This window comes from Littorina saxatilis, linkage group LG1, assembly GCF_037325665.1.
Source record: "Littorina saxatilis isolate snail1 linkage group LG1, US_GU_Lsax_2.0, whole genome shotgun sequence".
Lineage (NCBI taxonomy): Eukaryota > Metazoa > Mollusca > Gastropoda > Littorinimorpha > Littorinidae > Littorina > Littorina saxatilis.
The window spans coordinates 49,451,098-49,476,345 of record NC_090245.1 but is presented as its reverse complement, the minus strand read 5'-3'; the positions used below and the strand labels follow the sequence as shown (position 1 = coordinate 49,476,345).

At 43.1% G+C, this 25,248-nt stretch overlaps 2 protein-coding genes and 1 non-coding gene across 9 annotated transcripts in view; 2 read left to right on the top strand and 1 right to left on the bottom strand.

The window, feature by feature from the left end:
* Window positions 1-426: 426 nt before the first annotated feature.
* On the bottom strand, window positions 427-499 carry Trnat-ugu (transfer RNA threonine (anticodon UGU)). Its single transcript has one exon. It is a non-coding gene; the product is annotated as a tRNA-Thr (tRNA).
* Window positions 500-2,002: 1,503 nt separating this feature from the next.
* On the top strand, window positions 2,003-13,805 carry LOC138972728 (microtubule-actin cross-linking factor 1, isoforms 6/7-like). Of its 4 annotated transcripts, none has more exons than XM_070345395.1 (7): window positions 2,003-2,183; window positions 3,484-3,844; window positions 8,360-8,540; window positions 9,255-9,426; window positions 10,307-10,430; window positions 11,282-11,410; window positions 13,045-13,805. In XM_070345395.1, the coding sequence occupies exons 2-7, from the start codon at window positions 3,564-3,566 to the stop codon at window positions 13,385-13,387; spliced, it is 1,230 nt and encodes a 409-aa protein (XP_070201496.1). In that variant the 5' UTR covers window positions 2,003-2,183; window positions 3,484-3,563; the 3' UTR covers window positions 13,388-13,805. The 4 variants fall into 4 exon arrangements, with proteins under 4 accessions (XP_070201496.1, XP_070201506.1, XP_070201488.1 ...); XM_070345405.1 differs by having other exon boundaries at window positions 2,003-2,244; XM_070345387.1 differs by having other exon boundaries at window positions 2,003-2,287.
* Window positions 13,806-15,984: 2,179 nt separating this feature from the next.
* LOC138972694 (maestro heat-like repeat-containing protein family member 1) overlaps window positions 15,985-25,248 on the top strand; it is a 54,448-nt gene continuing 45,184 nt past the window's right edge. For all 4 annotated transcript variants that reach the window (XR_011457721.1, XM_070345366.1, XM_070345352.1 and 1 more), the window contains exons 1-10: window positions 15,985-16,189; window positions 17,774-17,919; window positions 18,533-18,664; window positions 19,505-19,667; window positions 19,969-20,067; window positions 21,145-21,296; window positions 22,695-22,835; window positions 23,577-23,669; window positions 24,153-24,231; window positions 24,865-24,978. Coding sequence is in view for 3 of the 4 variants with exons in the window: in XM_070345366.1 (XP_070201467.1) it covers window positions 16,132-16,189; window positions 17,774-17,919; window positions 18,533-18,664; window positions 19,505-19,667; window positions 19,969-20,067; window positions 21,145-21,296; window positions 22,695-22,835; window positions 23,577-23,669; window positions 24,153-24,231; window positions 24,865-24,978 (1,177 nt within the window). In the remaining variant the exon portion in view is untranslated. The remainder of the gene's footprint in view (window positions 16,190-17,773; window positions 17,920-18,532; window positions 18,665-19,504; window positions 19,668-19,968; window positions 20,068-21,144; window positions 21,297-22,694; window positions 22,836-23,576; window positions 23,670-24,152; window positions 24,232-24,864; window positions 24,979-25,248) is intronic.

The following is a 25,248-nucleotide window of genomic DNA, read 5'->3' as shown; positions in this document are numbered from 1 at the left end:
AATGAAAGGTATAACTATGTCAATGTAGTTTTGTAATTTTTGAGTTCTCCTTATGTAATTCTTAAAATGCACATTGTGTTGCATTCCATACAATGTATTTCTGTATTTTATATGATTGAATTTATATTTTTTTTATGTGCGTCTGTCTTTATGTGTTGTATAAAGGACAGGTTTTGCAAAAAAAAAAGAGAGTAAATTTTAAGGGGCTTATTGTCCGTCAGGTCTTAATTGCCTATATTGGACATGAATTGGTTTATACGATTCGAGTTTTACGCCCTCACGGCTTTTTGATGTTTGCGTGTTTAGGTGGTATCAGCCATCTGCACTTATGGTAGAATGACCAAGATCTTTAACGTGCCATTGTGGTGACACGGGGGTGGAAGATGGATACCGTCTCTGGGTCTGCACATAAAGTTGACCCGTGTCCGTCCCGGCCCGGATTCGAACCAGCGACCTCTCGATCACAAGTCCAGTGCTCTACCACCTGAGCTACCAGGGCCCCCATAGGCTTTGCCTAAAACCTTTATCCTTTTGTAATAAAGTTCTGAGTCTGAGTCTGAGTCTCTCTCTCTCTCTCTCTCTCTCTCTCTCTCTCTCTCTCTCTCTCTCTCTCTCTCTCTCTCTCTCTCTCACTCTCTCTCTCTCTCTCTCTTTCTCTCTCAGTTTCGTTTAACAAGCTCCTCTGAAGTAAGCATTTTAGAACGTCAAAGATTCAAAATGAGGTTGGTTTGTGTGTTTAATTATTTGTTTTCGTTTCATTCTTTCTTTCTTTCGTTCTGCATGCCGTCGGTCGGAATCTTAGTTTTTGTGTTGATGGTTTTTTTTTAAATTCTAGATATTTGATCGTTAGCAGTATATCCGTGCGTAACAGTTATGAACGGCCAGCTGTCCAGCCCTGATCCTCTCCCGATCACATGACCTTAGGGGTAAAGTTCGCATTGGTCTGCAGTGATTTGACATACGCGCCTGACGAGTTCCAAACTGAAATTGAACGTTCCATCTGTCGTCAAGGAACATTTCTAGTGACCATGGTGTGGGAGACGTTCCATGCGTAAAAAGCAAAAATGCCATCCACTTCTTCTTCTTCTTCTTCTGCGTTCGTGAGCTGAAACTCCCACGTACACTCGTGTTTTTTGCACGAGTGGAATTTTACGTGTATGACCGTTTTTTACCCCGCCATTTAGGCAGCCATACGCCGTTTTCGGAGGAAGCATGCTGGGTATTTTCGTGTTTCTATAACCCACCGAACTCTGACATGGACTACAGGATCTTTTTCGTGCGCACTTGGTCTTGTGCTTGCGTGTACACACGGGGGGTGTTCGGACACCGAGGAGAGTCTGCACACAAAGTTGACTCTGAGAAATAAATCTCTCGCCGAACGTGGGGACGAACTCACGCTGACAGCGGCCAACTGGATACAAATCCAGCGCGCTACCGACTGAGCTACATCCCCGCCATCCACTGATAAGCAGTGTTAAAATATGCTATTCTATTAGCAGGAGTCAATATTTCATCTATGCAGGCCTTTATTTTGCTCGTTTTTCAAATCACCTCAAGACCTATGCTCCTCCAATTTCGATTTTGTTCTGAGCTGGAACATCGTTTGAACAAATTAATTGATTTGAGAGAAATCTAGGAGCACTCTTAGATTTGTCGTGTCGCCAAAACTTTTCTTTTGCATTGCTTCAGCTTCCTATTGTGGTGTCGGTGGTCTGTTATCAAGCGCAGAGACACCTAATTGTGAAGATATCAAAGGCATTTGAGAACGTTACAACCCACACAAAAAACGGGAACTCGATCCGAGACACCTGCGGAAAATTGGAACACTAATTAACCGCCTCAGAGCATTTTACGCATGGAACGTTTCCCAAACCGTGGTGACAAGAGCATTGCCGAGGCTCCATTGAGACGGACAATGGTGAATGTGCGTGAGAGCGAGAAATAGTTCTAGTGACGTTTGAAGTTACTTTTGACGTAATCTCCTTGCAGAAAAGTCAAGGTCACTGGTGATACCATAGGGCGGAGCAACTAAGCATAGACAGGCCCGCGTGTCTTCCGAGGATTTTTTTTTAATCCGCAAAATTGAGTGGATAAAGACCGTCATGGCAGTCACGTTTTCAGCATAACAGTAGAAGGGAAGCAACCGAACCCACGGACGCCGGCCCGCCCCGTACCTGATAATGGTTTGTGAGTCCGCGAGGATTGGGAGGTGGAGTGAAACGCAAGCAGAACTGTGGCATCACTGTCAGTAAACTACAAAGACGTTAGAAAGCACACTTCTGTTTCGGTAACAACAACACTGATTCAAAAATAGATAGACGGCTAACTTATCTCAGGTCAAAATCGTCCATAGGCCTAAATCTTGCATGCAAGATGTAGGCTATATAACTACGGCATATGCCGGCATCATGCATGCGAGATTTATCGACGATTTTGAGAATATTATTTGTACCATAGTTATCTAATTGTCTGTCTGTTTTATCAAAAGACTACTGGGTCGACGTACTGTAAATGTAACGTTTTGTTTTATCAATAATTAAACGTTCCAATAACCTACAATTCGTGTTTTTGATGTTGGTATTTACAACAACTATAGGCAACTGAGAAGCAAGAAACAAAAAGGCCAGCTTAAAGTTTGTAAAGGCCTGCAGCAGGTGCAGCCGGGTAGGTCGAACAATTTGTCAATTACAAGTAAACAAAGAGTGGTCGGAATTAGAGTATTTCAGAACATTAAAAGCACAGATAAAAACGATCTGTTATCGTTTTACTACAGATCTGGCGCTCATGAACAAAACAAAACTTGTTTTGTTACCCTAGTCTATTGGTCCAGGTTTTGCACCGATCGGGTCAATCTTTGTAGCGGCTACTGTTTTAACACTTATATTAACAGGTAGACAACTAATTTTGCTATTTCTTTATTGATAGTAATCAAGGGTTTAATCTCTCTCTCTCACTCGCTCTCTCTCTCTCTCTCTCTCTCTCCACACACACACACAAACACACACACACACACACACAAACACAAACACACACCGCTTAAACAATCACTGCAGACCACTCTTTCTTTTCCTTTTCTTTTTTGTAGCAGCGTGTCATCAAAACTATCCTTAGCGGATTATGACTTTATTCAGTTATTCTGCAGAAAAGACAAATGCTGGAGAAAAACCGTTCTTTTCTGCAGCATTTCTGCATAATGTCATCTTTCGCCGAAGCAGCGTTTTTTTCTGCAGCAAAACATTTTACTGCAGTAAAATTGAAATCAAGAATGCTGCAGTAAAACGGTGCTGTTGTTTTACTGCAGAAAACCTGTTTACATTTTTTCTGCAGCATTTTGTACTGGCTCTTGGCGGATTATGACATTATTCCGTTATTCTGGAGAAAAACCGAAATGCTGGAGAAAAACTGTCTTTTCTGCAGCATTTCTGCACAATGTCATCTTTCGCTGAAGCAACGTTTTTTTACAGCATTTTTGTTTTTCTGCAGAATAACTGAATAAAGTCGTCTAGCATCACCGATCTCCAAGCTTGCCACGCAGTTTCACTTTTCGTCTTTTGGGAGTGACCATGTCGACGATGACGTCGATGTCCGACATACACCGCACACCCTCTCAACGGCCGCCCGGGACCAAATCAGGGCGGCCATTACGCAGAGTGTTGTCCGAAAACAGCATGCTGGTGATGCCAACTCACCACGTGCAGCACGTGAGACTGTTCACCCCGGCCCCCAAGAGGTGGCAGTGGGGCGGGGAATTCAAGTGCGCTCCGTGTGACTGTGGCCTTCAACACCGTACATCGTACTACCTGGATGGTTCCCCTTCTGTGGCCAAGAAAAGGCGTGAGAAAAAGTGGGTGATAAAAAATGTGTGTCACAGGGTGTGTGTGTGTCAGTGTGTGTGTGTGTGCCACGGTGTAGTGTGTGTGTGTGTGTGCCACGCGGGCCGTATGTGTGTGTGTGTGTGTGTTTGTGTGTGTGACGGTTCAGGCGTGTGTGTGTGCCACGGTGTGTGTGTGTGTGTGTGTGCGGTGCCACGCCGTGTGTGTGTGTGTGTGTGTGTGTGTGCCGGTTTGTGTGTGTGTTGGCGCGTGTGTGTGTATGTGTGTGTGTGTGCACGGTGTGTGTGTGTGTGTGTGTGTGTGCACGGTGTGTGTGTGTGTGTGCGCCACGGTGTGTGTGTGTGGCACGCCGTGTGTGTGTGTGTGTGTGTGTGTGTTTGTGTGTGTGTTGGCGTGTGTGTGTGTCTCAGCCCGCGGTGTGTGTGTGTGTGTGTGTGTGTGTGTGTCAGTTTATTATTATTATTATTATTATGAAGTCTTATATCGCGCGCGTATCTCCAGACTCGGACTCAAGGCGCAGGGATCTATTTATTCCGTGTGAGATGGAATTTTTTACACAATACATCACGCATTCACATCGACCAGCAGATCGCAGCCATTTCAGCGCATATCCTACTTTTCACGGCCTATTATTCCAAGTCACACGGGCCGGGTATTTTGGTGGACATTTTTTTTTTTTTATCTATGCCTGTACAATTTTGCCAGGAAAGACCCTTTTGTCAATCGTGGGATCTTTAACGTGCACACCCCAATGTAGTGTACACGAAGGGACCTCGGTTTTTCGTCTCATCCGAAAGACTAGCACTTGAACCCACCACCTAGGTTAGGAAAGGGGGGAGAAAATTGCTAATGCCCTGACCCAGGGTCGAACTCGCAATCTCTCGCTTCCGAGCGCAAGTGCGTTACCACTCGGCCACCCAGTTTGTGTTAGTGTGTCACAGTATGACTCAGAGAGAGAGAGAGAGAGAGAGAGAGAGAGAGAGAGAGAGAGTGAGGACAGCATCATAATTGGCAACATACAGCTCTTGGATTAGAGTCACGAACGAATAAAGGATTTTTGACAAAATTATGATATTTTGTCCCTCTGACTGAATCTCAAACAGCCGTTCTTGAGTCAGTATGTGACGTCACCTCTCAGGTCCAAACCGCAGAGACCGACCCAGGAAAACATGCCTACTTTCGATTTCTCGGTAGGTCACAGTTAACTCCCTTTCCCGCGAGTGCGCATGTCATCGCGTGCTTGGAGACATACACAGAAGTGGCGCGGTGATCAGGGAGTTGATTTTATCGTGTTTGGGAGGTGTTGTGCTATTCAGGGGGGTGTACATTGAATCCTAGAATCATGCCCAAGAAAGGATCGAAAAAAGGGACAAAGAAGAAGTGAGTCGAATATCTCGTTTTACTTTCTTTTCACCATGTGTGTTGCAAGTAGGTGTGTCTAAGTATTTGTCTCAAGCATTATCGCCGTAACATCGTATGCTTACAAGTAGATGCATAGCTCATTTTAATTTAATCGACCGTACACCAGTGCTTACGTCTGAGCAGTGCGTGTTTATGAAGACCATACGTTTCTCAGTGTTTCGCTTTGCATAAATGGCTTGGCATTTTGAGTCCAATCTTTGCCGGTGTACGTGTGTGTTTGAGTGTGTTGTGCGAGGGGGGGGGGGGGGGGGCTTTGTAACTGAGACAAAAGGAGGGATCTTGTGTACATGTGTCTGTGTTATTTCTGTCTGTCTGCATGATTGTCTTTATAATTGGTTGTCTGTTGATCTGCATGTCTATCTTTTTTGGATAATGCACAAATTATGTAGCACAGAGTAGCAGTGCAAAACTTAACTGTGGTAAAAAAAAAAGTCAAAAATAGTCAGGTAAATATTAAATGAACAGGAAAATACAAATGACTTAGAGTTAGACTAGCTTTTTTCTTCTGAAATCATTTTCCTTATTTTGTAATAATAATCACTAATAATGTTATCTTGTTGGAAAAAGAAAGAAGAAAAGAAGTATGTTCCACTAACAAGTCCCCTGTCTGACTAAGTGGTCAAACCAAAGCTAAGCAAACATACAGAAGCAGCCAAATTAACAAGGTACCTACAGAGTCCATAGTTCATGAAGTGTTTGCATACTGACACATATATTGCACACCTGCATGGCTGCCATTCATACAGCTATAAATCCAGCAGCACGCTACAGCTACACTAAATGTTGCAATGTCAGCACGTACTGAAATCCATGTCTATGCTACATACACAGTGGAACCTCCCTTCTGAGACCTCCAGAGGGCGGGGATGTAGCTCAGTCGGTAGCGCGCTGGATTTGTCAGCGTGAGTTCGTCCCCACGTTCGGCGAGAGATTTATTTCTCAGAGTCAACTTTGTGTGCAGACTCTCCTCGGTGTCCGAACACCCTAGTGTGTACACGCACGCACAAGACCAAGTGCGCACAAAAAAGATCCTGTAATCCATGTCAGAGTTCAGTGGGTTATAGAAAACGAAAATACCCAGCAAGCTTCCTCCGAAGAGGGCGTATGGCTGCCTAAATGGCGGGGTAAAAAACGGTCATACACGTAAAATTCCACTCGTGCAAAAAAACACGAGTGTACGTGGGAGTTTCAGCCCACGAACACAGAAGAAGAAGAAGAAGAAGAAGAGACCTCCAGAAATCTGAAAAAAGGGTCTCAAAAAGGAGAAAGATTTTAAATGTGGGTACATTTACAAAAGGTATGAACAGAAAGTCTGAGAAAACAGGGCCTTAAAAGGGAGGGGGTCTTAAAAAAGGGGATTTGACTATTGCTGCATTTGTAGCAGATCTGACAAGTCAATCAATATGAAGCTTGTCAGATCTGCTACAAATGCAGCAACAAGTGTAGACAGTGCACAGGGTACTGGCAATGGCTAGGTTGTAGTACAATACTGTGATTGAATTTAAGGCTGAATGATTAAAGTACGGTAGACCCCCTCCCACACACACACACACCATTTGAAAAGTGTTTACGTATATATATATATAGATTAAGGTACAAACTTTATGAACAATCGGCCGTTTTCCTAAAAGTGGGATCCCTTATGCTGCCATTGACTAATTAATGTAGGTATATTGCTGTGTAGTAGACACTGAGTGGAGTAATCTGATACCATGCTAAATTGCTGGGCCTGATGCAGGATTTAACTTTCACAGCTGATCCTCACTGATTTCTAAAGCCTATAGCTGTTATCAGGTTGTGCCATGTTTATCAGAACCATTTCATGCCTCGCTAATTTCCGAGGTACCAGTGCCCACTGTTGCAGTAATCTTGCCAGCACAGTATGGAAAGATTACTGTAGAGTTTGCATTATTTTCATCTCGTGGAGCGTATCGATCGTTGCCTGTGATTGTTTTCTGTTTTGTAGCTGGGTATATGGCCTCATTGGGCTGTGTTAAGAGTTCTGTCCTTCACTGTGTGTGTGTGTGTGTGTGTGTGTGTGTGTGTGTGTGTGTGTGTGTGTGTGTGTGTGTGTTTTGTGCATTTAAGATTTAATATTTAAACATTTGAAAAGAGTGAAGACTAGAATCTATGGTATATCGTAGAGCCAAATTATTCAGATATTTCTCAAAATACATGCATACATGTACATGTATATGTGAGAGAAAAAAAAATCATATCCTTTGTGATAAGAAAACTAGATGTTCTGTTTCCTCGTGCACTTGACAGCACTGCAAAAGAATGGTCCATGCTCTTACCAAAGATGACGTTATGCTGTACCTTTTTTTTTCTTTTCGGAAGTAGTGTTTGTAATACAGTAAAACCACCCCTTTCAGGACCTCTAAAAATTGGAAAAAATAGGTCTTAAAGGTCCTTGTCTACATTTTTATACCGAAATTGCCATTTGACCATTAAAATGCAGAGTCTATTATCTACAAATATCAACAATAGTCACCCCTTTTCGATCAGGAAAGACGAAGCCAGTGTAGCCGTTTGAAAATTCATTGTAGTATTCCAGCGTAGTACTCATAGTAGGATATCCTTATTTGGAAAATGCCAAGCGCAAAGCTCCTCTCAAATCCCGTGCATTTCGTGCGTTTAAAAAAAAAGCGTCGACAGCGCTCAAGTGTCAAACTGTTGCTGCACTTGTTTGGGCGTGGCTATAAGCACAGTGACATGAATTTGATTGGTCAGTATTTTTAGACAAAGCACATGTTCTCAGCAAACAGAAAACAAAATATTGGAAGCGTGAGTCACGCTACCCAAAAATAAAATCTTTTTTTACATATATTTTTTTCCCCATGGTTCATTCATCATTTGACATAATTTTGTATCGAAATCTAACCATAAGATTATTGAAAAAAAGCAAAATTGTAGACGACCACCTTTAACAAGGAGGGAGTCTTAATAAAGTGGGGGTAAATGTACAGAAGTTACGAACAGAATGTCTGAGAAATCAAGGTCTTAATGAGGAGGAAGCTTTAAATTTGGGTTTCTTGATAGGGGGGTTCCACTGTACCATTTTGTTAGAAAGTTGTGCATGTAATAGCTACTACCATCCCCAGGAAGAAGACTGGGGCAGCGGGCCACAAATCAGCAGCGTCAGATGGAGAGGACAAGTTTGAAGGGCCGGCAACCGCTGACCCCTCCACTCTCATGTCCCGTGTGCAGACGCCCACAGAGAAGGGGGGGAAGGGAAAGAAGAAAGGCAAGAAGGTCAAGCTGTCCAAGTCGGAAAAAGTCCATGTGAGTTTATTTTACTGGCGTGCGGCCAGGCGAACGTTTGCCGTTGTGTGGGCAGGTGAAAGTTAATTACTGGTGTGCGGGCAGGTGAAAGTATGGTGACAGTTAAATGCCGGATGCAGGCCGGTGAAAGTTTGTTAGGGGTGTAGAGGATGCAAGCAACAATAAGTGTTGTTTGTAACACATTGGAAGAAGAATGGTTGACTGGGGGGGTGGTAGATGGGTGGCATGCCTTGTCTGTACATTTATGTGTACTAGCTGCTCTGTCTTATATTACATCAAAGTTTGCCTGTCTCACAGTGGTCTTGTTTGCACGATGAACTAAATGTGACATTGATGACAAAGATTGCAGTCTCTCCCTTTACATGATATGTACACACATTTCTGTTCAGCACAATACCTCGTCATGCAATTCAGAAGGTGGCAGTGGAAGCATTCATATATGAAGCAAATCTTAGCCATCATGATTTCTCCGTTTGTTTAACAATTCAGGAGACATCACAATCACCGTGAATGTGAATTTATTACCATTTCTTATTTTGCTAAACAATTCAAGGTAAACCATGGATCGAGAAAGCAATTGCTAAATCATAAATTAATGGTCCTCATTGGGTTTTTTCCCTTTTGCTGTATTATTCAGGAGAAGCTTGAAAAAGCAACCATCAACATAAATCACTACATGGCCTTCATACATTCTCTATTTGCTGCATAATTCAGGAGAAGCTAGAGAAAGCAATTGCCAAGCTGAAAGAGAACGAGGAATACTATGACAGCTTTGTGGACCGCATGCACCGCTGGCTGGTTGAACAGGCCCCTGCGGCCATCGAACTCTTCAAAATGATGGACGTTGGTGGAGAGGGGGCAGTGACTCATGATGAGTTCAAGTCTGGTACGTCTTTTTCCTGGTGGTCTTTGTAATATAGTTTGGCTTCTGAACTGACAGATTTCTGGTGCCAAGCTTGATGTGGGCAGTTTGTAAGGGTAACTGATTTAGAGTGAGAGAGAGTGTGTCAGTTATAATTAATTGTCCGTTTTTATTGGTTTAAACAATTTTATTCAGCAAAATTACATATAACAAAGCCGCACACAATCAATTAATAAATGGAGCACAACAAGCAAAGCTTATAAACGATTGTCCGTTAAACCAGGCTTTCACGTAGGACGTCCTGGGCGACTTGCTTTAACAAAACCATTCAATAAACAACAACAGGAAAAGAAGAAAAACAACAAACAAACAATGGGTGTGTGTTGGGTGTATTCATTTATGCATCAAGGGAACAATGTAAGTTGTCAGCTAGTTCAGAAAAATACAGGTAATATTTGGTATACAGATATTTCCTGGCTGCGAAAGGGTTAAGAAAGATTGTAACGCAAGCATGCAACGCAAGCATGCAACTGTGTGTTTCAGTGTGTGTACATACTTACATGCATGAGCAGCTGAATATGCGTGTTCATGAGTGCATGCATGCATGCATGTTGTTTTTTTCTCTCCATAATTTAGTGTGTCGGTGTGTGGGAGCATGCATAATTATGTCTGTGTTTGCTCATGTAGGTGCGCATCAGTGAATGTCGACATGCATGTTTTGTCACTAATTTCGAGGCTTGTTATTGAACAGTGTAAACAATGGCGGGGTAAAAACTGTCATACACGTACAAACCCACTCGTGCAAAAACATGAGTGAACGTGGGAGTTTCAGCCCGTAAACGAAGAAGAAGAAGAGAACAGTTTATACACCTGCGTTTTGTGCAATCTGTATTGTGTTTTTCAGGGCTGTTTGATTTGCAAGTTCCTCTAACGTCGATAGAGACTCATCTCCTGACGCGTCTGCTGGACCCAGACGACACGGGCGAGGTGGATTATACAGTGCTCAAGCAAGGCCTCCAGTTAGCCAGGTACACACTGGCATCATAAACATCAACAGAAAAATTGACCTGTTCCATCGCCGCATGATTTCCACGTGTATTCAGTATGTTCAGGGATGTCGTTATAGGATAAGAGTAGAACCCTATCGCTCTCCACTCTCCCCCTCAACCCCACCCAGTGTCATGTGTTTGTGATGTTTATGCATGTACACTGAACTCTCATTGAAACCTCCATGTTGGCTTTTGTAAGTAATTAGTTTATATGCAGGACCTTATTGGGTGTATTCGCCTTGATTACTTCGGCTTTTTCCATTGTATGCTAACCTATTAGGACAAGGGCAAAAATTTAATTTGTCGCAAAATTGGAGGGTTGGACTCCTTGCAAGAAAGTCAGTGAAACTTGGTAATTTTCCAAATGGAAAGTACGACTGAAGCGTGGCTGAAAGCCCATGGGAATCTGTGCAGGGTAACGCGAGAGGCACCCCACCCCCTTTATGAGTAAAATGCTAGAGATGGGTGATTTTTAAAGACCAAATAGAAAGTGCTAGTTCAACAACTTCAACTGTTGGACCTTAAATTACAATTGTACCTGTGATCAAAGGACACCCTTGGCGCCAACCAAAAGTGTCCTTGTGTACTTTGGTCAATAGTATAAAAAAGGACTAGACATAAAAATGTTTTCTCTCGTTTGATTGGCCTCACATCCAGGGTATCTCTGCAATGTAATGACAATGTAGTTTTACCCAAAAGGGGGAGGAGAAAATAGGGGGACGGAGGCGGGAGCAGAGTGTACAGCCGTTATCTGGTCAGGCAAAACCGAGCAGGAGACAGCCTGAGATGCAACTTTTATCCAATAGATTTACATGCCTATTTGTTTTCAGGGAGACGTTTGATCTGGAGAAGGATTCAGAGTTTGAAGCCATTACGCTAATCATAACCAGGCGCAAGTTCCCGCCCTGCCCCTGCTGCAAAATGAGCCGTCTGGAACCCACCATAGAGTCCATACCAAGGTAAGACACAAGTTGTGTTGGGTCAAGTCCCCCCCCCCCCCCCCCCTGTCTATGCTGCAAGATGAGTCGTCTGGAACCCACCATAGAGTTCATACCAAGGTGAGACACAAGTTGTGTTGTGGCAAGTCCCCACCCTGTCTATGCTGCAAGATGAGTGGTCTGGAACCCACCATAGAGTCCAGACCAAGGTGAGTCACAAGTTGTGTTGGGTCAAGTCCCCACCCTGTCTATGCTGCAAGATGAGTCGTCTGGAACACACCATTGAGTTCATACCAAGGTAATGCAACAGTTGTGTTACGACAAGTCCCCCACCCCCCTGTCTATGCTGTAAGATGAGTCGTCTGGAACCCATCATAGAGTCCATACCAAGGTAAGACACAAGTTGTGTTGGGTCAATTCCCCCCCCCCCTCCCCCACCCCTGCTGCAAGATGAGTCGTCTGGAACCCCCCATAGAGTCCATACCAAGGTAAGACACAAGTTGTGTTGGGTCAAGTCCCCACCCTGTCTATGCTGCAAAATGAGTCGTCTGGAACCCACCATAGAGTCCATACTCAGGTAAAACCTAAGTCCCCCTCTCCCCCCACCCCCCACATCCCCTGTCTTTGCTGCAAGATGAGTTGTCTGGAACCCAGCATGGAGTTCATACCCAGGTATAAGACATAAGATTTTACTTTTGTTGTTGTTGTTGATGTTTTTGGTCAAACTCCTTTCACGGGCTGTGAATAGATCAGGATTATGTTCAGCTGTAGTATGAGACCCCACTGTCTTTAGGACTCCTTCAGGCCAGCTGGGGGGTCCTGATTTGGCCCATATGGTCCGCTGGACCCAAAAAGCAACAATTAACTAACTAACAGGCCAGCAGGTGCACCCCTTTTTTGAAAGCAACAATATGTAGACGCTGTTCGGAAATAACGGGTTTGTATGGGTTGCGAAAGAGCTGTTTTTCTTCAAAACAGTAAGGCACGCTTTCCCTTATTACATTGTAGACCGGCACGGTTGGCCTAGTGGTAAAGGCGTCCGCCCCGTGATCGGGAGGTCGTGGGTTCGAACCCGGCCGGGTCATACCTAAGACTTTAAGATTGGCAATCTAGTGGCTGCTCCGCCTGACGTCTGGCATTATGGGGTTAGTGCTAGGACTGGTTGGTCCGGTGTCAGAATAATGTGACTGGGTGAGACATGAAGCCTGTGCTGCGACTTCTGTCTTGTGTGTGGCGCACGTTATATGTCAAAGCAGCACCGCCCTGATATGGCCCTTCGTGGTCGGCTGGGCGTTAAGCAAACAAACAAACAAACAAATTACATTGTAGGCCACTCACTAGCAAGGGGGTTGTCCCGATATGTTTTCGCTGATCACGTGTCAAGACAAGCCACTTGTCAAACCCGACAAGAGTTATTTTTGAACATTGTCTATTCGGGCTGGGCAGGAAGGTTTCTAGAACAAATCTCAGACAACAGCTGGACTTGCTTGAAGCAAAGTTTATCTAAATGTCTGACATGCAACTGATGGCAATGCCTTTGTAAATTTTCACTCTGCTGAATATTCATTGTTTGGCTTGGGCCAGGCTTATAGAGTAACTTGCTCGGTGTGTCGTTGTGTGCTAAGATGAAGCATCTGACCATTTTGTTCTTCCAGGTACATTGCCCTTGAGCTGCGCATGGTGACCTTTGACAATTTCAAGGACTATCCAGGTCACCTTGACCTTCTAGTGCACGCGCACCTACCTGTTTGTGGACTGATCCAAATGGTGATCGAGGAGACGCACATCACGTCCAGTAAGATCTCCATTTTCCGTGATAAATCCAGGAGCCGGGACTCGCTCCTCCCCCCAAAGAATACACTATGTGAGTGCGGGTTTTTTGGTGACTCCCGCAATGACCCTGAAGAGTTGCTGCTGTACTATGACTACTCTGTGGAGTTCACAGACTGCCCCATACTGCTGTGTGACCACTACTTTGGACAGAAAGTACAAGTCTGATTCTGTGTGCCACTACTTTGGACAGAAAATACAAATCTGATGTTCTGTGACATCTTCTTAATACAGAAAATACAAGTTTGATGCTGTGTGAAAACTACTTTCGACACAAAATACAAGTTTAACAGTGCTGTGTAGACATAACTGTGGTTTTATGGTGTGCATATTAGAGCAGTGCAGTATCTACTAGTGCTGGTAATTGACAAACTGCCAGCAACCAAAGATCTATGGGCTTTGTCAGGTCACTTCCTTTTGCAGTGGTTGCACTAGCCACTGTCCAGCCAGGTATTTGCAGTAAGGCTTTGCACAAAGTCTGAAGATTTGCCCTGGCATACAATTAGAGGGATATCAGAAAGGGAAATGTAAAAGTGTCAGGACAATGTACAAGAAGAAGAATCGCCCCCTCCCCCCCCCCCCCTCCCCCACCTCCCCCCCCCCAAAGTCTTAAGAAGAAAACAAAATGAAACAATTACATGTATATAGAGGTTACAACACGAGTGGTTTTTTAATATGGCTTGTATTTCAGTCAAGACCCAGCGGATGAGATCTCCTGAGATCTTGGACACCTTCATCGTCTATAAGGGCCTACTGCACCACAGAAGAGCTAGAAAAACTCGCAAATTGCATAGAACAGCTTGTCCAGAGAACACTCGTAGTCGATGATGTACCGATAAGAACGTGTGTACCAGGTACACTGTAACTTCAAATGAGCATAATATTGCTTGTTGAACAGACTGGGTTTTTAATGATTGCTAGTTTGACTTCTGTTTTAGTTGAGAGCACGAGCACACACACTCAAACACATATGGCTTGTCATGTTGATCACAAGAGAGAAACAGAACTGTGAATAGAAGGAAACATAACAGATTACGTCCCCATAATATGACGCGATGGATGACAGACTTCATGAAATCTATGACGCTGTGATGATAGTCTCGGCAAGTCGAGACCAAAACTAAGTATAGCACTGAACGACTCTCGCGCATGTTCTCAAAAGTGTGGTGACCCCTTGCACATCCGGTCTTACAGGTAAATTTGCTTTTGGAATGTCAAGGACGACATAAAGTAGAGCCAGCTATGATGTATTTCGTGCACCCTTATTTATTCACTATTTTATGTGTTATAGGAGTGCAATATAGTTACATCATGGATTTGACAAGAGTACAATAGAAATACAAGAAATATACCTAGAGTACATTTACAGAGACAAAGAAGGGAGGTCATGGGATATATATATACAGTATTTACACACTGAGAAACATTTTTATGTATATTTTTATTTTCATTTTTATTACTGTATTATGGTCAGTCTTTGTCAGAAATTGCCACATCTGAAATTTGATGCAGGACAATAAAATATTCTGAATGAGCTTTTCTTGATTTTATGTGTGTGTCTGCAACTTGTTTTCTCTTTCATGAAAAAATGTTGATGAGCTTGCAGCGTTTTGCTTTGCAATGAGGAATGTCTGTCTTGTTCTGTTTTTTACACAGCTTATACTGGTGTTAATGACTGGAAAGCTTAAATATATCTATCATTGAAATAAACATAAAATGCAGTGTTGCCATCTAGGCATCTTCGAATGATCAGCTACATGCCATATACAGCTAATGATTTGTGTTGCTGAAAGTAATCCCCCCGCGGGTTAGGGGGAAGAATTTACCCGATGCTCCCCAGAGGCGACTAACGGATTCTGTTTCTCTTTTTACCCTTGTTAAGTGTTTCTTGTATAGAATATAGTCCATTTTTAAAAAAAATTTAGTCAAGCAGTATGTAAGAAATGTTAAGTCCTTTGTACTGGAAACTTGCATTCTCCCAGTAGGGTAATATATTGTACTACGTTGCAAGCCCCTGGAGCAAATTTTTGATTAGTGCTTTTGTGAACAAGAAACAATTGACAAGTGGCTCTATCCCATCTTCCCCCTTTCCCCATCGCGATATAACCTTTTCGTGGTTGAAAACGATGTTAAAACACCAAAAAAAGAAAGAAATACTGAAAGTAAAAACATTCCTTCAAGTGTATCATTTCAGTTTGAGGTCTGATTGATTTCCCTATTTTGAAAATGTGCATTTCTGTTTTGGTCATGTTTTGATAGACATAATCATGTGATATATTTTGTTAAGATAATTGCTTTTAAGAAAAACTAATTGAAAATGTGTCTGCCATGGCTTCATCTGTGTTTTATTGCTACTTATTTCTGTGATCTTTGTGCCAAATATTGTCCTTTTGAACCTCTTCTAGTGTCACTGAGATAAACAGTAAAAACTGCTGATTAGATAAATGAAGCTATATATATAGAGGTTACAACACGAGTGGTTTTTTATATGGCTTGTATTTCAGTCAAGACCCAGCAGAGGAATATCAAGGGACTCGCGAGCCTCTGTATTCAACAAGTTTTGTGCATCAAGGGAGATAATTTTCTTTCAGCTTTGTTGACAAAAACTGTTAGAATCTTAAACTTGACTGGTGATGCTCAAAATAGCCACCTGTATAGATACAGACATGCGAACTTAGCAGATAAGCATGTTTTCTTCTGGTTTGGGGGGTGGGTAAGGGCAAATGCATAAGCCTGCGGGGGTCAAACCAAGGGAAACAACCGGTCTTCTGAGTTTCAAGAGCAATCACGAGCTTGCTCTCCCTTGGCTTCATTCCGGAAGTCTTCCTTTCGACATCACATGACGGAGCGCTGTGAGGGAGGAACATAACAAACGTTGTGCGGAGCACTGTCAGGAAAGCTGACACTAGTCCATGATAATGCCGGGCCCTGAAGGAGATTCCATCCGGGCCACAGGCGGCCAGGTCGACGGTAAGTGTGCAACACGCCATTATCATGCTTTTGCAGAGTCGGTGTTGTTGTGTGGCTTGGACACGAAAGTTGAAATGTGTCGTCTGCATCAGCCATCGCTTTTCGTTGCTTGTCAGATGACTTGCTCGCGTGGTTGCATCCAAGACAATGATTCAAGTTGCTATTTTATCAGCTTGTCACTGCCTCTTTTCCTGTGAATCGCCAAGATGCAAAGAATCTGATTAAAATCGACTGCTGTAGACTGATATATATATACTCAGTCTCATGTCTTCGCCGTGTGTTCGGGTTGCAAGCTTACCAGTGGGGAGCTTTTCTGTCCCATTTCCCCAACACGATGCATGTAGGACACTATGTCAGCCTCCTCTTTTTCTCACCCCAGCACAACACCCGTCTTTCTCGATTACTGATTATGTTAACATAAGTATACCCTTCATCTGTTAAAATGACAAGTGCTGTACGTCTTAAATTAGCGACTCTTACCCTATCGGTATTCCAAGCTCTCGTAATCTCTCCCAAGCTTCAGAGCATAGCAAAGCATGTGGTACAGCAACATCGCGCGAGCTGCAAAAGAAAAGGTTCGAAGTTCTCGCGACGTTCAAAGCATAATAAAGAGCGTGTCTCGCTGCTCAAATACCGAAAAGGTCTAACAATGTGCAGTAAAGTCTCCCTTGAAGTCCTATTTTATTACCAGACTCTTTGATTCCATTTCTTTTATACAAGGGGGGGGGGGGGGGGGGGGGCTGGTAAAGTGTTAAACAAGAAAGTATCCATTTGCTTCCTTTACACAGCTAAGCTATAATTTGTTTTTCATTCAGTCAGTTATAAGTGAGGCCTTGCATGTGACAGTTCAGAACCCCCTCAGGCAATGAAAACTCCAAAGGGAGGTCTCCTGAGGGTTTTCTTAGATGCACATATCATATGTAAGATGAGAAAACCAGATATAATAATAACATCCAAAATTTTGTAGTTTTTCAAAATAACTTGATTTAGGTGATACTGGCATATATATATATATAAAACATCAGAAATTGTGAAAGAAACAATTGAAAGTCAGCAGAGACTTTCTTCCGAGATTTGTTCAAATCTCTTTGCAGAGAAAGAGAGAGAAAGAAGTATCCCTTCACAGACAGCCTATTGGGAGCATCAGACCCTCCTCAAGGGGGACCGAGATTTACAAATATATATTGCATTATTTTTGCTTTTATCTTTTTCTTCGCTGAATAGATTTTTGTGTGTTTGTTAACTAAATCAAAAGTATTGTAGTTGTTTTGTATATTAATGCAGATCTGCTGCAGAATAAAGAAGGGATTTTGTTCTGTAACTTTGTGTTCTTTGTTGTTTTGTTGTACTTGTTGTATCTCTTATTTTTGTTTCTTATTGAATTTAAAAAAAAAAAAAATCTGTACTCACCGATACAAGAACAGCACAAGATGGCACGAGTTTTCATAAATTTAATAGATTTTATTCAGGTGTTTTGTGGGGGTAGGCGAGGAGGGAGTGTTAAATATTCTACCTTTAATGTTACAACCTTGTGTAACGTATATATATAGCTACAGTGTGACTAACTGTGACGTTTTGCACCAGACATGACCATGGCCCTGATTGATGCTGCCCACGACAAGGACGGTGAGGCAAAGGAGGTGATTGGCACTGCACTCTTTGAGCTGGGCAAGAAGAAACCCATGCTGGTGCTCAGCGCTTGTCACTCCTATTTAAAGAAACACAGCAAGGTACTTATACACACACACACACACACACACACATGTGCAATATATTCTTGGAACTGAGTGCGAAGAAGTCCATGCTGGTGCTCTGTTCTTGTCACTCCTACCTCAAGAATCACAGCAAGCTGAGCTTAATTGTTTGTGTTTGCTCACTAATTGCACTATCTCTCTCTCTCTCTCTCTCTCTCTCTCTCTCTCTCTCTCTCTCTCTCTCTCTCTCTCTCTCTCTCTCTCTCTCTCTCTCTCTCTCTCACAGACAACAAAAACAGAACAAGTGTAGTGGCTATGATGCCAACAAAAGTGGATTCTATAATTTTTGACATCCTGTTTTGGTATCTGGAGGAGAAATACATATACTAGATAATTACATGATGTATTTATAAAGTGTAACGTGCAGACCGCAGGGAATGTCAAATGGAAATGTTTGAGAAGATAAGCTTATAATTGTAATTGAAAAAAACACTCCTATAGAACATGAAACGACTGCTTGCTTTGGAAATTTCTTCGTTGGTTTGTTGTTGACTGTTTGCTTGGTAGGTTGAATGACTAGTTTGTCTGTTTGTTGAGATGTTTATGTGTGTGATTATTTTGTGTTTCCATCGTGTGCTATTTCCTATAGCTGTCCTTGGACCACCGTATCGTGATACTCAACACCATCGAGCGTATCGCCAGGGAGACGCTTGACACGCTAGACGCTCGCATGGCCGTCGACCTCATTCAGCTCGCTTCACATGAACTCACACAGTCCAAGGTCAGTTGAAGGTCAAGAAATCGAAGCCAGTTTGTCATGTCATAGTTGTCTAGTATTGTCTGGCTAGTATGGCACTTGCCAAGCAGATGGATGGTAATAGTTCTGATCCCCTGAAACAGTACAGCAAGAAGCTTTCAGATTTTCTGGTTCAGTTCAGATGTCCAGTCACCAAGGCCCAGCTACTCAGTATTGGTGTTAACCGGTAATTACTGGTATTTTACCGGTTGAAACGAGAAAGTACCAGAACAAAATTGACTGCCGGTTTGACCTACCGGTTGTTTTTTAGAACTACCAGGGTTTTTTTTGCTGGTAGAACAATAAAATCAGTACTCTGAGTGGGACTCTAAGTGGTTCCAATGACCAGCCTACCGGTTTTTTTCTGGACTGTTTACATCATAAAAGTTTGCATACCGGTTTGAAAAAATACTAGCACCATCACTGGCTACTGCAACTAGCTACTGCAATGGCATCTGGTCTGTATAGTTCATGAAGATGTGAGTATGTTCATGTTCATTGGAGTTTTGGACTTTGTGCCAATCACTTGCCCCCCAACCCCTCCACAAGTCCTCGGTGGTGTACATCTCCGTGATTTATTGCACATCTATGAACCATAACACTGTTTTGATGACCTAGAAACACAGGCTAATGGGAGATACACAGCTGTGGGGTGAGATTGGTTGAAATTGAGATTTATTGCAGTGTGTTACCATCCAGTTGGGTGGCACCCAGTTTGACGGCGTGCTCCTCAGCCCTGGTCCCTAAGTTGCTAACTGAGGACACAAAGATTGATGAATGTGGACATCAAATTAATGCATTACCTGGTATTTGTCTGACTCACAGGAGGTGGAGCCAGAGTGGCAGACGGCAGCCAGTGGCATTCTGGTTGCCTTGGGAACCAAGTACTGTGACGACGTCATGGGGGAGATGTTGCAGAAGTTCCAGCCGGGCGTCCTGCCACACTTCTTTGTGGTTCAGACCATCGGCAACCTGGCAGCCGCTAATGGTGAGATACGGCAGTGTTGTTTAGTAGAGCGTGTGGGCAGTTAGACTGTCATTTCTATACTTTTGAGTCAAGTGAGATTGATTTTCTTGATGTTCTTTTTTCACAACAATCTTTTCTGTGTGTTTGATATATATATATATATATCTTCCTCGAGTCTTGTGGCTTCATGTCAATGCTTTAGCCATGTGTGCCTTTCTACGGGAGAAGACAGTATTCTCATCATCAACAGTGTCTCTTGAAGTAACATGTTTCTTGTCAGCATGGTTTAATTAATTATCTACTGGACTGCATGTGTGTGCAGTGTACGGGATGGTGCCCCACCTGACAGCTGTGCTCGGCACCATGCTGCCTATGTTGGGACTGGCCAAGTACGACAACATGAGATGGGTCTTTGCCTCGGGTATGTGACACCCTGTGTTTGTGTTGGGGGGGTGATGACAACATGAGATGGGTCTTTGCCTCGGGTATGTGACACCCTGTGTTTTTGTTGGGGGGGTGATGACAACATGAGATGGGTTTTTGCCTCCGAGGGGGGGAGGACTGGCCAAGTATGACAACATGAGATGGGTCTGCGCCTCAGCAGCTGGACATCCTCTGTGTGTGTGTCCTTGTTTGTCTGTCTGTATTTGCATGTTTTGTTTTTGGACTTTTTGTAGTTTTTTTTAGGGGTGTGTGAGTGTGTTCGCAGAAGGGGGGGGGGGGGGGGGTGGTGTTCTTGAGAAAGTTTGAGTGGGAGCAAGGGAGGATCATGAAGGGGCCTACACATAAGGAGAAAGACATGTGTTCGCTTTAACAAAAAATCATTGCTGATTCTCCACTGAAACAATAGTAAGAGTCATCATTCTCTTTCTAACCATGAGTTTTATCAAGCATTCACTGTGAGTCTTTCCTGCAAACTTGTGTTTGTACAGTGAAACTCTCCGTTTAAGACACTAACCCCTCCCCTCCAAGTCAAGACTGTCCCCCTCAAAGACCTTGAGGGCGGGGATGTAGCTCAGTCGGTAGCGCGCTGGATTTGTATCCAGTTGGCCGCTGTCAGCGTGAGTTCGTCCCCACGTTCGGCGAGAGATTTATTTCTCAGAGTCAACTTTGTATGCAGACTCTCCTCGGTGTCCGAACACTCCCGTGTGTACACTCAAGCACAAAACCAAGTGCGTACGAAAAAGATCCTGTAATCCATGTCAGAGTTCGGTGGGTTATAGAAACACGAAAATACCCAGCATGCTTCCTCCGAAAACAGCATATGGCGGGGTAAAAAAGGGTCATTCACGTAAAATTCCACTCGTGCAAAAAACACGAATGTACGTGGGAGTTTCAGCCCACGAACGCAGAAGAAGAAGCTTTTTCAGATTTTCTGTTAAGAACTTCAGTAAATTTACCTCCATTTTAAAAGTCTTTACTTTTTAAGACCAGATTTTTGAGGTCATAAAAGGGGGGTTCCACTGTGCAACATACATATATATCCCCTGTGTTGCAGCACTGTCCAAGTTCAGTGAGGCCATCGTTGAGTATGTGGCCAACCTGGACAAGGCTCCGGACTCCTCTGTGTCCAAAGAACGCTTCGCCGGAGAGATCTTCTCCGCTTACGACCTGCTCTTCAACAACTGGCTGCAGTCCAAGGAGGCCAAGGTACATTGCTGTTGTTGTTGTCGTTGTTGTGGTGGTGGTGATGGTGGTGGTGGCTGTTGTTGTCTTCAACAACTGGCTGCAATCCAAGGAGGCCAAGGTACATCACTGTTTTTGTTATTGTTGTTGTTGTTTTCGATGGTGGGGTACAAACGCATCCTGAACTCAGGTCAAAATGAGTTTGGCTCATTCTCTCCCTGACCGGACTCGACAGTCCTACGCGAATCTATCAAAACTAGGAATACAGAGTTATCTCCCATATGTTTTTCGCGAGCACTGATCTAAATTTGAGATCAGTGTTCGCGAGACGAAAATGATTGCAGATTGGCCGACTTCGACAGTGATCTCCGTTCTGTTCTTCACAGTTATGATAAAGACATCGTTCTAAGGTCAAAACAAGTCGAAATTTTGGGACTGCTGCCGGAAGGAGACCGTAATATATGGTTGCATCACTACAGAAAAAATCGTCTGCTTCTGCGAACGCCGAAATCAGACGGTTGATTATCACGTGACACTTTTGTCATATTTAGAGTTGTTTGCACAGTAAATACAGCCGCGAAAAAATAGCTCCCTTGAAACTGTCTTACAAATCAATTCCTTTGTAATTTAAAAATTACACAACACCATGAAAAATCATTATTGACGATCGCAGGGTTCGTACAGAGTCCTTGAACCCTGGAAAACTCCTTAAAAATTGGAAAACCTTTTCCAGGCCTTGAAAAGTGCTTGAAAATAGAGTTTTGTTAAATAGTCATTGAAAAGTACTTGATTTTTCCAAATTGTTGCCTATACATTTTGTCAGCAGCTTGTCTTATTTAAAAAAAAATGCAACCCCCTTTTTTTTCGTCAAATACAGTACACACATTTTGGGAGAATAAAAGATCGAGTGAAAACAAAAGCAGACGAACTATTACTAGTCACCCGCAGTTGCTTCCCTTCCCGGAAGTTGGCAAGGGAAACAACTACGGAATGACTAATAGTTTGCAGACTTGAAAAACTGAAGGTAAGCTTGGTGCTTTGCATTAATTTGGGGAAAATCATGTCCTTGAAAAGCATTTATTTGGTCCTGGAAATGTCCTTGAAAACTCATTGAATTGTATCGGCTCTGCCCTGCAGGAACCCTGCGATCGCGAATCTGCCTATATCAATAATACATTACAAAAAGCTCTAAATATGTAAAAAAAATTGGTTTCCTTGCCAGACAAGGAAACTCAAGGCATCCTGTCAGGGAGAGAATGAGCCGAACTCATTTTGACCTGAGTTCAGGATGGGTACAAACGGTCATAACCCATAAAAACCCACTCATGCAAAAAGCGTGAGTTTTAGCCTATGAACACAAAAGAAGAAGAAGAAGTTTGTGTAGACTATTTTTTTCTATTCAAAACTGTTTTGTGTTTGCAGCTGCGACTGCAGATCGTGGAGGCGGTGGGTCACATGACTCACATCATTGAAAAGGACAAGCTGGCGGAGCAGCTGCCCAAGATCCTGCAAGGCATTCTGGGATTGTACAAGCGACACCCTGAACCCTACCACATCACACAGGTGAGGGGGGAGAGCTAAAAGAACAGTTGTGTGGATATAGTAACATTTCAAATACCTGATGATGAATATTTGATTTTTGTATGAACTACTTTTATTTTATCCCCAAAATGGTTGACACTTTTTTTGTGCATTTTTAAAAATTATTTGGGTCTTTTAGAAATGGTATAAGTGGTGATATCTATACTGTATGAGATGCTATAAGTGGTGATATCTATACTGTACGAGATGCTATAAGTGGTGATATCTATACTGTATGAGATGCTATAAGTGGTGATATCTATACTGTATGAGATGTCATTTTCCCCACAATGTAGTAATGCTCTGTTTGCCTGCCTACACGATTTTGGTGTGAAATATAGATAGCTTAATTACCGCCTTTTCCTTTGTCTTTGGCATTCCTGCTCTTTTTGAATGCAAAGATCCATGCTTTCCACAAAGCAAAAATGTGCACTATGATGTATTACCTGTAAGCCAGGTAAATGTTTACATATTCTTGTCATGCTGCCCTGGGCTGGAAGGCACAAGAAAGTGCTCAGCTGGGTGGGAACCAACTAATTAAGTGTGCATGAGAAATTGACCAGCTGGGTGGGTATTAAACGGGTCGCATTGGTTGAAATTGAGGTTTGTTTGCCATTTCAATCAAACCAGCCCAGCGTCTGGTTCCCACCTAGTTGGGAGATTTCTCATGTACACCAGCCAAGGACTGAAGTTTGCCAACATGTGTGATTTCACTGACTGCAGGGTCTGTGTATGGTGCTGGACGCCGTGTGTGTGGAAGGGGACACAACCCTTGAACCCTACCTCGACAATCTTCTTAACATCCTCTTTGCACAGGTGTGTGTCATAGCTATTGCTCGGTGTGTTGAGAGTGTGTGTAGAGGGGAGGGAAAGGAGGGGTATGTATGTATGTATATGTGTGAGTCTGTGTGTGTGTATCTGGGTGTTAATCTGTTTGCCTGTCAGTTTGTCTGTGTCTGTGTGTGTGTATCTGGGTGTTAATCTGTTTGCCTGTCAGTTTGTCTGTGTCTGTGTGTGTGTATCTGGGTGTTAATCTGTTTGCCTGTCAGTTTGTCTGTGTCTGTGTGTGTGTATCTGGGTGTTAATCTGTTTGCCTGTCAGTTTGTCTGTGTGTGTGTGTGTGTGTATCTGGGTGTTAATCTGTTTGCCTGTCAGTTTGTCTGTGTCTGTGTGTGTCCCATGCATTTTGGCTTTACTGTTATTCTCTCCATCCGAATACACACAGATGTGTAAAAGAAAATTTTTTTCTGTTTGCCTTACAAAAGTTTTCATTTTTGTGTGTGTTTTTCTTTTTGTCAGACACTGCAGCCAATTGACTTCCACAACCCAAACAGCATCAAGAACCACAACGAAGTGCTGAGGTGTTACGCCATCATTAGTGAGTATAGTACAGTTGGAGATGGCTGGTTGGATGTTGATTTATTTGTGTGTGTGTGTGTGTGTGTATTCTGTACAGTGTGTGTGTGTGTCTGTATTTTTGTGTGTCTAGTGATGTAGAGATCTAACTTTTTTCCCTTTGTATTTAGAAGTTCAAGCAAAAAAGAAGCACAGAAACAAAACATCTTCCTCATCCAAACCTGTCCCAATCAGTTTACTTTATAACGCGCCACTTTGCAGCATATTGTGAAAAGTTCCATAAAATGATTAACGTAGGACATTACAAAGCCGTCTGCTGTAGTATTGGAATTGGAATTCATGTACAACAAAATTGTGACGGCGAATACAAACACGATTTTTCTGAGCGCTCTCCAGTCCACCCAGCTGGAAATGGGTACCTGAGCCTATTAAGGAAGGGGAAGGCAAAAGCAGCAAGGGAGAGGACATGCACACCGACCTCATAAAGCTGGCCTGAGAGTAGTTGAGATATTTAACATCTTGCTCCCCCTTACCACCAAAAAGGGTTATGGGACTACCTTTACCTTTTTTGCCTTTGCATGAAAATTGGGATGAATCTAGCTTTGTTTTGTGCTCTTCACATGACATGGTGGCTGGATATGTTCCGACTTTTCAGCGAGAGCGTTTTCTGGCAAGCTGGTGGGGATCCTGCTGGCCAAGCTGGAGAACAACAACGACAAGACGCGCATGGCCATCCTCACCATCTTCAAGCACATCATCAACTCTGCCGGTAGGGTTTGAAAATGTGCGAATGAAGTCATGAACAGTCAGCTGGCCAGGCCTTTTGTCATTTCTGTATTGGTAATTTTTAAGAGATTCATGAAAAATAAGGAGAAGGTGAGTGTGTCCAGCTTACAAAAGACAGTGTAACAAGTAAACACTAGGGCAGGGCTTGAAATCCTCCGCCTTTTTCCTGTGATGTCACTGTGTTACAGAACCACCGTGATGTTACAGGTGTTACAGAATCACTTATGTTCCAGGTATTACAGAATCAGGGTGA